Source organism: Gekko japonicus, unplaced genomic scaffold (assembly GCF_001447785.1).
Source record: "Gekko japonicus isolate JY-2015 unplaced genomic scaffold, Gekko_japonicus_V1.1 scaffold1148, whole genome shotgun sequence".
Classification (NCBI taxonomy): Eukaryota; Metazoa; Chordata; class Lepidosauria; order Squamata; family Gekkonidae; genus Gekko; species Gekko japonicus.
In genome coordinates, this window is record NW_015177047.1 from 108,411 (window position 1) to 123,019 (window position 14,609).

Sequence of the window (14,609 nt, forward strand, 5' to 3'; positions counted from 1 at the left end):
GAATAAGAATTCTGCTCCCGTTTCTTGGACTCTGTACATATGGTCCAAGCGACGTGTGGAGCCGATGACGGTTTATCCCATGGAGCTTTAGCTGCCTGTAACAGGACCGTGGACATGGGTAGTGCTGTAGCCGTTGATGTATCTAGCTGCATAACATTGAAGACGGCATCTGTTACCTGTGGATGTGGTTGTACCACTGAAAGGCCAAGGGAGTGTGCCTTTTTTTTATAAGGTCTCCATAGGAGGTTAAATTATCAGACGGAGATATAGGTTGGTTATCGGCTATTGCCTGGTTAGGAGATGGCTGGTCAGGCGAGCTGTGCACATCTGAAGCCCCTGTATCAGAATCCTCATCCACAGAGTCGGAGGAATCGGGCTCTGGTAATTGTACTGGAGTGGTTTTGATCTAACTGGTTGGATCTGTTGATGGTGGTATAGGGGGACTGGGAGGACAATATTGATCCAGTTGATGTCGAGGAGCGTCATCAGAAGGATGATCTGGAGGACATGAGAGAGTTGCTGAAGGCCTCAATCTATAGGGTGACCATGATCTGTGGGCAGAGTAACGATCCCAATCAGAGTAACCTGCTGGAGTCAACCATGGCATGGATGCAGGAGGATAAGCCCCATAGAGATAATGCAGTTGGCGGTGATCCCAGGAGAGAGGAGGAGGTGGTGGGGGCAGGAAGACTCATGGGGATCTACTCCTAGAGCAGGAGCATCTGGGAGACAGTGTAGGATCTCGTCTCCATGTGTGGCCCCTATTAGCCCAATCATCGATATCGAAGGGCCAATCCTCGGCGAACAGACGGGGAGGATGACGTTGAGTGCTACTGCCTTTAGGACCTTAGAGGAGCCCTTTTTGGCCGACTTGTGCTCTTTACCCGACTTCTCCTTCTTTTTCACTGGAGTCGATGCCGAGGACTGTGCCGTCGGTGCTGAACACTTTGATGACAAGTGGACGATGTCAGATGAGGACTACGATACTGGAGCCATTGATGTCGATGGTCTTACCAATACTTCTGGATCCATGACGGAAGCAGGATTTAGTGCCAATTCCAGTAACGCCACCCGTAGATGCACCGCTTGGTTTTTTCTTGTCTGATTGGAAAACGTGGCGCAGTGTTGACAGGGTTCTGGCCTATGTGTCTCGCCAAGACAAAAAATGCAAACAGTGTGGCTGTTGGGTGGAGCGAGCTTACTACCACAACCTTTGCAACGCTTGAAAAAGCCCCACGTCTTCTCCATAAAATAAGCAAAACGGAGAAGAAAAGGGGGGGGGAGCCTGAAGGCCAGAGTGAGGTAAACGAAAAAACCTCCCACTAAACGAAACAAGAAAAAACGTCCCACTAAACGAAACAAAGTCTTTTTTTTTAAAGAAACAATGAAAATAACAAAGGTAGAAGCAAAAAATGAAGAAAACTGAAGAGAAATCCGAAGAGTCTCTGAGGAGAAATCACTACCGATCAGACCGATGAAAGGAAGGTGCTTCCAGTGCGGCGGAAAGAAAGGAACTAGTGGGATGTCCACGCCCACCCCTCTGGGCATGCGTGGTGGGGTTCCTGCGCATGCCCGAGGTCTGGGCGCGAAAATCCGTTAAGAGCTTGCTACAATGCCCATCGATCCAGCGCATGTGCACTGTATCTCATGGGTATGAAGCACAGAGACCACGTTGAAGTTCAATAAGAAACCTCGAGGGTGGGGGAAGGAGAAAGAGAAAGAAAATAACAGAGAAAAAAGATAACAAACAAGGGAAGTGAGGAAAGTAAAGCCTAATAAAAAGATAGCAAGAGTAAGACGAAAGTAAAAAACGGCGTTAGAAAGTAAACTCAAAAAAGAAACGCAAAAAAAGAAAGGAGAAAGGCTAAGAAGAATTTAAATTTAAAAGGGGAAACATAAGTAGATAAAGGTACCGCTTGATTCTGTGCTCTGTTTCCTTCCCTTTTGTTCCAGATGAAGATCGCACTGCGCATTTAAGGACGGGAGAGAGGAGATCGAAATACGTGACGGGGCAAAGGCAGAAGTAAAGCAAGGAGTGACGACGCAGAACGAAGCAGGGGAAGAGACGGACAGAGGCTGCGCTGAGACAAACAGAACAGAGACAAAAAGAGGCAGGACGAAACAGCAACGGCGACTAGAAGCGGCGAAACAGAAAGTAGACAGGAAAGAGGGCGCTAAAGATACAAACAAGAAACAGAGGTGAGAGGACATTGCAATAATAGGAAATAATATGAAATAAAAGGGAAGCAATTGAAACAACTGAAGTGAAAGTGAAATAGTGATAGCAATAGAGAAGAAAAGGGAAAACAGACAGTCAGATAGCTAGATAAAGAAATAGCCTCTGATAATTACAAAATAGGAGCAGAAAAATAAGAGATAAGAGAAAGAAAAGATAGATACAAAAGAAAGGCTGGACAAAAACAAATTGAAGTAACAGAATATACAATATACAATTGTAGTTACGATAAAAGCAAATAGCAAATAGCTTACAGGGTATAAAAAATAAAAACAAATAATTAAGCAATTAACAAGCAATAATTAATAAAGAATAATAAAAGAAACAAAATATAAAATGGCATCAGGATCCAGTAATATAGGCAGCGTAAGGAAAAACTCACTACCATCTCCAGGGCAACTAGGACTCACAGGGCATTCAAAAACAAATGTGGGACAAATGTCAGTAAAAGAACTAACGGTACTTATTGAAGAGAGCATTACTCTAGCACTCCAAAAACACACTGAACATACACTGCCAGGAATAATGAAGAAGAACCCCTGCGGGAAAAAATGGAAGAAATTTCTAATCAAATAAATCAGAAACAGAAGAAATTTAAAAATAAATTTTAGATAACAAAGTGGCAATAACAAATGTATAATCAGCAACAAAGAAACTCGAAGAGGTGCAAAGTATAGATCAAGAATTGCAAGAAGTAAAAACTAAAACAGATAAAATGGAGGAAACGTTAATTAGCCTTGAAATGGACAAAGCTAGCCTGATTATAAGATGCCACAACATAAAAGAAGAAATAAATAAAAACCTAAAGGAAGAGTTAGCATACAATATAGCAGAGCAGCTAAAAATTGGAGCGGAAGAAGAAGTATCTGCGGTAATAGACACAATTTTCAGGAGAAACTCGGCGTATGCAAAAAGAAATAAGACACCGAGATAAGTGCATGTAAAAATTTTTAAAAAGAAACCAGAGATAAAATACTAAGAGCTGCTAATGAACACAAGTTGGTAATAAAAGGCATGGAGATAAGATTGTTAAAGGAAACACCCTGGAGAGTGAGGGAGAAAAGAAAGAACTATAAAGTGCTGGCGAGTCTATTAAGAAGGAATTATATAATGTATAGATGGTTGTTCCCAGAAGGATTACTATTTACATATAAGGAAAAACTACCCTCTAGAATAGAAATAGCAAAAAATTGCTGGATGTAGCTGAGCTAGATAAACTAACAATGCTATTACGTGGAAAAGAAGAAATAGTATTTCAAAACAAATGGTTAAGAATGTATAAATGGTGGGAAAAACTTACTATGTATAAGACCACCAAAATATGACTGTAGAGATATAAAATGCTTGTGGCTGTATAATACAAAACTAAATAAATAAAATATTAAAAAAACAACAACAAGATTATGCTTGGGATAGAGCAGGTAGAGAAAGAAGTACCTTTCTCCCTTTCTCACAATACAAGCACTCGAAGGCACTCAATGAAATTGCTAAGCAGTCAGGTTAGAAAACATAAAAGGAAGTACTTCTTCACCCAAAGAGTGATTAACACATGGAATTTACTGCCACAGGAGGTGGTGGCGGCTACAAGCATGGATGGCTTCAAGAGGGAATTGGATAAATATATGCAGCAGAGGTCCATCCGTGGCTATTAGCCAAAAGGTACAGATAGGAACTCTCAGTCTGGGGCAAGTGATGCACTGTATTCTTGATGCTTGGGGGGGGGGCAACAGTGGGAGAGCTTCTAGTGTCCTGGCCCCACTGGTGGACCTCCTGATGGCACCTGGTATTTTTGGCCACTGTGTGACAGTGTTGGACTGGATGGGCCATTGGCCTGATCCAGCACTGGCTTCTCTTATGTTCTTAAACCTGGTTCTCCCAGATTAGAGTTCGCACTCCTAACCACTACACCAAACTGGCTCCTAACTACTACACCAAAAGGTTGTGCCGCCCCTCTCCATCCCCTTAAGTGCTATTAAGTTAATAACCAGGTGGTTGTACCTGAATGTATATTACATCTAATTGCTTATAATTTATTTATTTGTTTATTTAGATTTTTCAGCCAGTCTCCCCCAGGTAAACCGGGCTCAGAGCAGTATACAACATAATATAAAAATAAATTAAAATCAAGTTAAAACCAATAGCAATCAGAGTACATCTAGTGATGGAGCAAAGACCCAGTAACACCCTTATCTCATGGGAGGGGAGGGCCAGGATGGAGCTGTTGCTGTCCTCAACCAAACGCCTGGCAGAACATCTCTGCTTTGCAGGCCCTGCGGAACTGGTTGGAGAAATGCTATGGTTGCGGACAGCCAGATGTCTCTTGGGCCGGGGACCACCAATAGATTTTTGGTCAGCACGTTGACTGGCACCGCAACCACCAGCTGAGGAACCTTTGGTATAACATCCATCCAACCCTGCAGTCTCCAAAGCTCCCCAAGAATCCTAACGGTATTTGTCACCCTGCCCCTTCACCACTTGTCTGGAAAAGCCTGCCTGACAGAGGGAGGCCCACTTAGACTGTGGTTCTATTGCAATTTGAAGGGCAACAGATGGGCAGTAGACAAGAAACATCCTGCCAGACAGACACCAGTTTGGTTCCCAAGATTCCACTGCAAAGTGCAGCCCAAAAGAGTCAGTCAATGAGACTGCTCTCCAGACAGGGCTCTCTCCCCATTTACTCCCCACTCCCATGAAGATGGAAGGAATCTGGCATCACTAAGGGAGAAGGGGACTTGCCAGAAATTCATCAGAAGGTGATCTCTAAAGATAGGCACTCAGAAGAAATTCCCATGGGTTTTTTGTGAGGTGGGTGCGTAATACCTGAGATATCACAGTACACGGTGCGATGATAAATCCCAGCTTCTTGAGGCCGGAAGATCACACTAACTTCAGTTGTGGAATTGGGCCAGACATCTCCCTCCTAATGACAAAGGGAAGAAAAATATATATATTGTAGTGTATAGCATAGTACATTCAGGGCCTTTTTTTCAACACTGCCCTTTCCTCCTCCTGAAAACCAAGAAAATCTCCCTTTACAGCTGGAAGCAACATTTTGTTCGTTCCTGTGGCACCAATTTTACCAGAGGCTGTTTCTGCAGAGATGTTCTGCTCTACCTTGACTTCCAACAGCAGCACTGTTTGTGGGAACATCCACAGGACATTGTCTTCTATTTGTCCTGTTTCCACATTTCCCTGCTTTGCTGCAATCTTTCCTAAACCTGGTTTGGTATGACCTTTTGAAAGATTGCTATCAAAGCTCCTTTGGATGCCTTGGTGGACATGAAGGTGTGCATCTTTAGAGATCCCACCTACATCAGCACCATTTCCCTTGTAACAGCCTCCGCTACTCCATGACCCTAACCAGAGGATTTTTTTCAGGTGTTTTTTTTAAATTAAGAATTGCTTGATTGCTACAGCACTATAATACTGTAATGATCTATCCCCGCTAGCTCCTGCTTCCAATGTTTCAATTTAAAAACAAACTTTCTAGAGCTTTTTGTTTTGGAGTTATCAGCAAAGAGGTGGAGACCAGTCATTCACTCTCCCTCAGCCTAACTTACCTGATGGAGTGATTAGGAGGATAAAATATAGACGGGCAGAACGATGTACACCCCAGCAAGCTACTTGGAGAAAGTGCAATCAATAGGCTTGTCCAAGAGCACAGACTCTGGGACAATTTTACACTAGTGCCGTTATTTCTTCTTTAACATGTATAGCACTAGACATGCATCCTTTCTGAATGTCATGCTGGTCCCAATTACTGGATGAGACCCTCGAAACCATTTGTAAGCTCTCCCTGTCTTGCTCTGCCAACAAATCTGAAGATTGTACTCTCTGCTCCTACATCAAAGTCTCTGACAAGGACTTTTTTTCGGAACGTAGAACTAAGTTTTGGGAACATGCCCAAGAGGATTGATAATATATATATTATGAATCAATCCAACTTGGGCATATTGTAGGTATCTCTGATAAATTAGTTCAAATGTTACTCCTACCTTTGTTATGATGGCCATTATAAAGGACAAAAAAGGTAGGGACCTAACAAAAGCAGAAGAGATTAGGAAGAGATGGCAAGAATACACAGAAGAACTATACAAGAAGGATCTCACAGTGTGATCACTGACCTGAAGCCAGACATCCTGGCAGGGCCAGCTCTCTCACTAGGCCTACTAGTATTTGGCCTAGGGTGCAGATCTCCCAGGGGTGCAGCGAGGCCCCTGCCGTCGCCGCCTGCCCGCCCGCCCCCAGCATGGCTTTCTGGGCACCCACAACGCGGCCCTTCCTTCCTGCCGGCTTGCTTAGCCTCCGCCGCAGCATCACCATCAGGACAGAGATGGGGAGGGGGTGGGCGGGCGGGCAAGGAAGTGAGGAGGGAGGGAGGCGTGCTCCTCTGGGGACTCTGCACTGCTCTGGCCTCCAGTGGGCCCCCTGCCGGGCTCCGCCCTCCTTCCTGTGCAGTTCCACCCTGCACAGCTCTCCCGGCTACCAGCCACTCCTGCTCCCAGTCGCGTGGGGGGCGTGAAAGGAGCGGACAAAGGCAGATTGCACCCCTGCTGCTGCTGCTGTGCCCAGGCTCCAAGAACCTCCAGGATGGGCCCCTCATTGTGCTCCACGCCAGCTGCCCAGGTGGTGGTGGCGGCGGTGGCAGCGAAGGACTGGGGGGAGGAGGAGACCAGAGTGGTCCCCCACCGTGGCCTTCCCCTGCAAGGCTCGGAGCAGCTTTCCTCCCTCTCCTGACCACCATGGCCCCTCCCGCGGTGAGGCAAGGGGGCGGGGGAGCGGGTCGGCGGGGGGCGCTGCGGCTCCTTCTCTCCCCCACAGCTGCGCGCCATCCACCCGGCCTCTCCGCTCAGGACGGTGCTCGGGCAGCGCTCGAGGGCGGCAACCTCCTCTGGCCAGCTGGCCCGATGGGCTTCTCCCCGCGGGGAAGGAGGCTGCCTGGAACTCCCGCAGGACAGCGATCACCCTTAACCAGGATGCCAAGCGTCACCCCCACGCCAAACCAGAGTCTGCCAGAGAGGGCGGAGGAGGAGGGCTTGGCGGGGGCACCATCCGGGGGGGGGAAGGCCGCCAGCGCAAGTCCTGGCTGGCTTTCCCAGGCCATGGAGAACAGAGACTTGTTGTGGTGGGGAAGGAGGTGGGAGGCGCCCTCCCTCCCTCGTTGGGTTTCCCCAGGGCCGGGGACCAAGGGAGGAGGTTTGCTGCCGGCCGGCCCCTGGGCTAAGCGGCATGGGACTAGCCGTAGTCCAGACCTGCCCCCCCACCACCGCGGAGTCCAGAGCCGGCCCCGCGGAGCTGCCGAGATTGATGAGAGGAGATGGGGCTGGCCACCGGGCCCCTCCAGGCCCGCCCCCCATGTCAGGACCCGGCAGAGCTTCAGCCAGCGCTGCCCGGAGCAGAGCACTCCCCCCCTCTCCCCCGCCCCCCCCAGCAGACGAAAGAGCCACCGCCGCTTCCTGGCTCTGTAGCTGAAGCCCCCACCAGTCCTGTCGCCCGGCGGGAAGGGCGGCCTGGCTGGGCCTGACCCGGGCAGGGGCGAGGCTAGCTTGTGGCGTCCGGTCCCGCCCCCCGGGCGTGTTTCTGGAAGGTCTCCAGGCCCCACCGGAAGGTTGGCATCGCCTGGGGGCACCACAAGCTGGCCTCACCTAGGGCGCAGAAACACCTCGGGCCGGCCCTGCATCCTGGAGTGCAAAGTCAAACAGGCCTTAGAAAGCATTACTAACAACAAAGCTAGCAGAGGTGATAGTATCCCAGCTGAGCTATTCAAAGTCTTAAAAGATTATGCTGTTAAAGAGCTGCACTCAATATGCCAGCAAATTTGGAAAATGCAACAGTGGCCACAGGATTGGAAAAGGTCAGTTTACATTACAATCCCAAAGAAGGGCAATGCCAAGGACTGTTCAAACTATTGCACAATTGCACTCATTTCACACACTAGCAAGGTCATTCTCAAGATCCTACAAGCTAGGCTTCGGCAGTACGTGGATGGAGAACGGCCAGAAGTACAAGTTGAGTTTCAAAGAGGTAGAGGAACTAGATCAAATTGCCATCATTTGCTGGATTATGGAGAAAGCAAAGGAGTACCCGAAAAATGACTTCTGCTTCATTGACTACACTACAGCCTTTGATTGTGTGGATCACAACAAACTGTGGCAAGTCCTTAAAGAAATGGGAGCACCAGACCCCCTCATATGCCTCCTGAGAAACCTGTATAAGGGTCAAGAAGCGACAGTTAGAACCGGATATGGAACAACTAATCGGTTTAACATAGGAAAAGGAGTGTGACAAGGATGTATATTGTCACCCTGCTTATTTAATTTATATGCAGAGTACATCATGCAAAATGCTGGCCTGGATGAATCACAAGACGGAATTAAGATTGCCGGGAAAAACATCAACAACTTCAGATATGCAAACGATACCACTCTAATGCCAGAAAATGAAGAGGACCTAAAAAGCCTCTTGCTGAGGGTCAAAAAGAAGAGCGTAAAAGTTGGCTTGAAACTAAACATAAAAAAACTAAGATCATGGCATCTGGCCCCATCACTCCTTGGCAAACAAAAGAGGAAGTCATGGAAGCAGTGACAGACTTTATGTTCCTGGGATCCAAGATCACTGCAGACGGTGATTGCAGCCATGAAATTAAAAGACGCCTGCTCCTTGGAAGGAAAGCTATGGCAAACCTAGATAGCATAATTAAAAGCAGAGCCATCACCCTGCCAACAAAAGTCAGTAGGGTCAAAGCAATGGTATTCCCAGTAGTAATGTATGCAGGGGTCATTTCGTAGAAAAAGAACTAGGGGGACTCATTAGCATAACTCATTAGCATATGCCACACCCCCTGACATCACCGGAAGTGTGTCCTCCCCACAGCCGGCGGCGACCTCCAGCGGGCACCAGCAGGGACCTCCAGGCCCCGCCCTCCCGCACCTCACCCGGGGGGATGGCGTCCCCCCGCGTCCCCCCCCAAATGACCCCTGGCTTTGTATGGAGATACTGACTGTTCTTCCTTCAGCAAGTTATCCTGTGTATTGTGAATGTGGGAACAGCAAGTGGCATGAAATGGGCAACCGTTAAGAATTGCCTGCCTCTTCCAGGAGGCTGGGGGAATGGCATTTTTCATAGAGCCATCTGGGAGCAAGCGGCCTGTAAGAGCCTGTAACACAGATGCTTTCGAATTATGGTGCTGGAGAAGACTCTCAAGAGTCCCTTGAACTGCAAGGAGATCAAATTAGTCAATCCTAAAAGAAATCAACTCTGACGGTTCTCTGGAAGGCCAGATACTGAAGCTGAAGCTCAAATACTTTGGCCACCAAATGAGAAGGGAGCACTCACTGGAGAAGACCCTGATGCTGGGAAAGATTGAAGGACAAAGAAGAAGGGGACGGCAAAGGATGAGATGGTTAGGCAGTGTTATCAATGCAACAAATATGAAGTCGAGCAAACTCCAGAGGACAACAGAGAACAGGGCCTGGAGTGATGTTGTCCATGGGGTCACGAAGAGTCGGACTCAACTGTGAGACTGAACAACAGCAGCTAAACAAACACTGCAAGCGCATCAATGGAGGCATGGCAAAGGAAGGTTGTTACTAGCAGTGCCATCCTCTGCAGAGGTACACCCTTCTAAAGCCCATTGACTTCACTGAGAAGGGAAAAACTCTGCTTTGGATGGCTCTGTGAGTTAAATTAAAACTGAAGTATTCATATATTTTGACCTTATTCCCTAAAGGCAGACAGTGTGGGGCTGGATAGATCTCCCATGGAGGGGGGGGGGGATTCCAAAACCAGAAAGAGAGAGAGATCAGAAATTGCCCTATCACAAGGACCCACCCACTTCAGGAAGTGGTGGGATATAAATCAGGGCTTTGCTGATGATCTGAATATTGCAGGTATGGTCATATCAGATGAGGCAGGTTTTGAGATATCCAGGGCCTAAACAGAGCTTTAAAAGTCAAAAACAATGCTTTGGACTCAGAAACAGACTGCAAGCCAATGAAAAAGAATATAAGAAAAGTATTATATGATAAGAAAAAGAACTGCCATTCCACTATGTTCTCCATCAGCTGCAGTTTCCAAACACTTTTCAAAGGCACCACAAAGATCATGTTACAGTAACCTAATCTAGATGCTGCCAAAGCATGTGTGACAATGACCTAAGCTGCCTCCTCTGAGCAAGGCTGGAGGCTGGCATACCAGTCAAAGCTGGGCAAAAATGCTCCTAGTCAGTGCTGGTACCTCATCCAAGAGCACCATCAGGAAGCTGCTTACCTGTTTTTTAAGGGAAAGTGTGTCTCCATCTAAAATCTAACCAGTAATCAGTGCCTCCACTTATCTTGTCTGGATTCAACTTTAGCTTGCTATCCTTCGTCTGGTCTGTCACCAATTCAAAAAAACAATTCCAGGGAACTCTCTGGGGAATCCGATAGAAAGGGAGGGTGGGGGAAATTAGGATGTCATCTGCATACTGATGGTTCCTGCACGCCAAATCTCTGGACATTCTCTCCCACCGGTTCTGTATTATTCCCTTGCATTTTTTTCTGCTTGCATGTTGGTGCTTCTGTCCAAGGGAGCCAAAGTGATCTACGGGACAAGCCTAGGGTCCTCCCCCCTGCATCATTTACATAGACCCTTGGCCATTAAACTAGTTAAGTTTTCAAAGGAATGACCAGTGAGGGGAGAGAACTGCTCTTGATAGAGTTGTACTGCTTATCAGTTCCTCAGATGACATTCATGATCCTATCCCATCTTCCCATGAAGTTGGAATCACAGGAGCCCAGCAGTGGGCCATGAACCCTTGTGGCAGATGCTGGCTGTAGAAAGGATCAAGACAACCTTGCTGCTTTGGGTCCAGCAACCCTTGGGAGGAGGTGCAACTGAGGATCAGCACTAAAGCACAGTGGGAGGTGGGGCTGCCAACACTGGCTTGGGAAATTCCTGAAGATTTAGTGGTGGAGCCTAGGGAGGGACCTCAGCAGAGCATCATACCAATTGGGGGGGGGGGATTATCTCTGCAGTCTGCTTCAACTATAATTTGGGGAGGTTGCCAGGCTGGCAGTCTTGGTGGAATGGCACATTCTTTACCTCTGTTAATCCATTTAGCTATTCCCATACCAATTTTCTCCCAAGAGGGATCCAAAGCAGGTTCCAGACATTAAAAAAAAACTTCTTTTTTTAAAAAATTACAATTGAAATACAAAAAAACACCCACATCCTGGGCAGCTCCTGGTTCACTGGGCTATAAGACTAGGGCCTAGAGCTCTTTGGTTCCTGCCCAAGGGATCACACCTAGGCAATGTTCCTGCAAATAGAGAAGAAAACAAGCTGAGCCCAGGTGGTGTCCAGCTGCTGCTCGAAAGCTAGCAGGACATATACTTCCTCCCCTGCCAGCAGATGATCCCACATTTAATTTCTGGCTTCTCCAGTTAAAGAAAATCTCTCCTCCAGTGTTGAGAAAGGCTTTTCTTGGCCAGAAACCCCGGAGAGCTGCTGCAGCCAGTCAGAGCAGACAAGACTGAGCAGGCTGGACTAGGGGTCAGTCTCTCATCCATTCCACCTGCAGGGTGGTCTTAGGACCTGGGAGAATTTTATGCTGAAGAACCTGGTTCTTTCTTGCTTCCTCCCAGAGACAATGGGATAAGAATCCCTTTTGGATGAGCCTCAGTTACACCTAGTCCAGTGTTCTGTATCGAATGCAGCCAGCCAAGCGCTGAGAAGAGCTCACAACCAGAGCATGAAGGTGATGGCCTCCCCTGTTCCTCTTTTCTACCATCTGTTACTTCTCCTCTCTGCCTTTTGGACTCCCTCACCTCCCCACCTCAGGGAGTTAGAGGAACACGCTCAAGTGAGACCAGCTGGCTAAAGGCAGAGCAGCCACGAAACCATGGCTGCTTGTGTCTTGCCTGCTCCGTGTAAATCCCTCCAAGCTAGGTCTGCCCAATGCCCTTGTAGCCTCGCAGCCCATCCTCCCAATGTGCTGGGCTGGTTTGTCAATGGCCTGACAGGTGCAATGCATCTTAAACTAACGAGTGAGAACAAAATTTATAAGCAAAAAAACCCAAAAAAATATGCAGAAGAGGAAGAAAAATTTATAAGGCGTTTGCCCTGATGAATATGTATTTGCTAACTAGGGCTTTCAAGATGGTTAGTTTAGCTGATGTGGGAATTTTAGGAACTCCAAGCCCAGCAGTTTTGTGGCAGAATTACGAGGGACATGATGGTCCAGCCCCGCTGCTGAGAGGTGTTGGAAATGCAATGTGCTGCAGGAGCACAGGTACAGGGACGGATAGAGCTGGACAAGAATCTAGGTAAGGGGGTGAGGCCAAGTGGGAGCACACATTCCAGAATCAGCCCCTAACCTGCTGGCTGCAAGACTTCTCATAGCAAAAAATACTGTTCATGTCTTTGAGCTTAACTTGACTGACAAATGGCTTGAATGACAAATGCAGGGGTCATTTCCTGCAGGAGAGCACAGGAGCGGAGCTCCGGCAGTAAAGAGCCCAGGGGGTGGGCACATGCAACAAGCCCCACCCCCTGCTCCCAGCAGCCCTCAGTCGGAGCAAAAAGCAGCCAGGTAAGTTGCAGAGCTCCCCCCGCCCCACCGGTCCAAAACAGTCCAGTGGCACCTTTAAGACCAAGTTTTATTCAGGTACAAGCTCTCCCTCCTCTGCGAGGGCAGATCTGCACATTCCCCCCCCCCAATAGCTAGCAATCCAAAACAGTGCAGTGGAGCCTTCTGACACACACTGGGTGTTGCCTTCTGACACACTTCCACTGATGTTAAGGGGTGTGGCGTATGCAAATAAGTTATGCTAATGAGTTCTGCTAATAAGCTCCTACACCTCTTTTTCTACGAAATGACCCCTGGACAAATGACAAATGACACCTGGTATTTTTGGCCACTGTGTGACAGAGTGTTGGACTAGATGGGCCATTGGCCTGATCCAACATTGGCTTCTCTTATGTTCTTATGATTCCTGAGAAATTAAATTATCATAATCTGAGGAGATAACAAACTAATTGGTAAACTTGGACCTTGCCTGGATTTATAGCTGGCAGCAGTTTAGAATGGCTGTAGTTTCTCCATTTTGTTACCTGTTGCCATTTTTAAAAATGTTTTCTGTGTCCTACCTTCTAAAATGCTGTCTAAATTTCTGACACACACACACACCGCCTTTTTGGTAACAAACATCTTCTACTTTTCAACACAAGACTGTGGGCTACCATTGTGCCTACCTACATTAAAACTGCTGTAGTCTTGCTAGTGAGGTTTGATCCCCATTAATACAGTGCAGTTGATGTAGTCTCTTTGTTAATGAATGGAACTTCACATGATGTCTTGGAAGCCTTGAATATTGCAGCTGTTGACTTCAGCCATGTAATGAACAGCTGAAAGGATGGTGGCACATAGTTTTTAACGATGTTTAGAGATTTAATCAGGCCAGGGAATGCAGCCTGGAGACTGGGATCTCTGTTATTTATTTATTTATTGGATCTTTAGACCGCCCTCCCCAAGATAGATCTCAGGGCAGTTTACAGCATTCAATGAATACATCATAGCATTTCAATAAACACAATTATAAAAACAGATTAACAAAATTAAAACAATATAATAACTATTTCAGATAGTGTTTGAACTATATATGTCCTACCCCTTGGAGGGGTGGAGAGATGAAGGAGGCCAGACTCGATATTAAATGTGTTTTAAAAAGTCACATGTTTAACAAATTGTTATAGATCCAGTCATAGTTTTCCTACATAACGTGCCACTTGGTTGTAAACAGGCTTCTCTTCTGAATGCACCCCGTCTGTGGCCACCACAACAATGCTCCTTTCAACCATTCTTTCCCTCACTACCACAACGTGAAGCCACGTCAAGAAGTGAACCAACAATAAGAAGCTGGAGCATCAATAATGAGCAACCAAGAAGCCGTTTCTTGTCAAGGACGCACGCTCCAATGGCAGCACGGCCCTTCCCCTTCCATTGTTACTGGTTTCCATTTCGAAGGAGTCAGCTTGCACATGTTTGCAATGTGACTTGCCGCTAATGGCACAAGATGATGCTAACGCGAGTCAAAAGTGACTCTGCTGTCAAAAGCCAGAGCTCCGCCCTCTCTCGGCCACCTGGGCTTCCCCCACAGCCTCTTTCTGATGATATACCAATGCCGCCTTTGCACACACACAAAAAAAATCCCTGAAATGAAGCTAAATTTGAAATGCGCTCGGAACATCAGAGTTGCATAACCATTTATTTCCCATGGGCTTGGAAAGCTGCACAATCTGTTTAGGTTTTTATTTATACAAACGTGCCTACTGTGTTGTTTTTGTTTTTTAAGTTAGCTTCATTTATTCTTCTTTAACTCTTTAGCACCAGGGT

The 14,609-nt window shown here is 47.1% G+C and overlaps 1 protein-coding gene across 1 annotated transcript in view; it reads right to left on the reverse strand.

Moving 5' to 3' along the window:
* LOC107124600 (hydrocephalus-inducing protein homolog) overlaps nt 1–14,609 on the reverse strand; it is a 105,213-nt gene that overhangs the window by 56,422 nt on the left and 34,182 nt on the right. Inside the window, exon 9 of the mRNA XM_015428090.1 lies at nt 5,057–5,156. Within this exon, the coding sequence (XP_015283576.1) occupies nt 5,057–5,156 (100 nt within the window). The remainder of the gene's footprint in view (nt 1–5,056; nt 5,157–14,609) is intronic.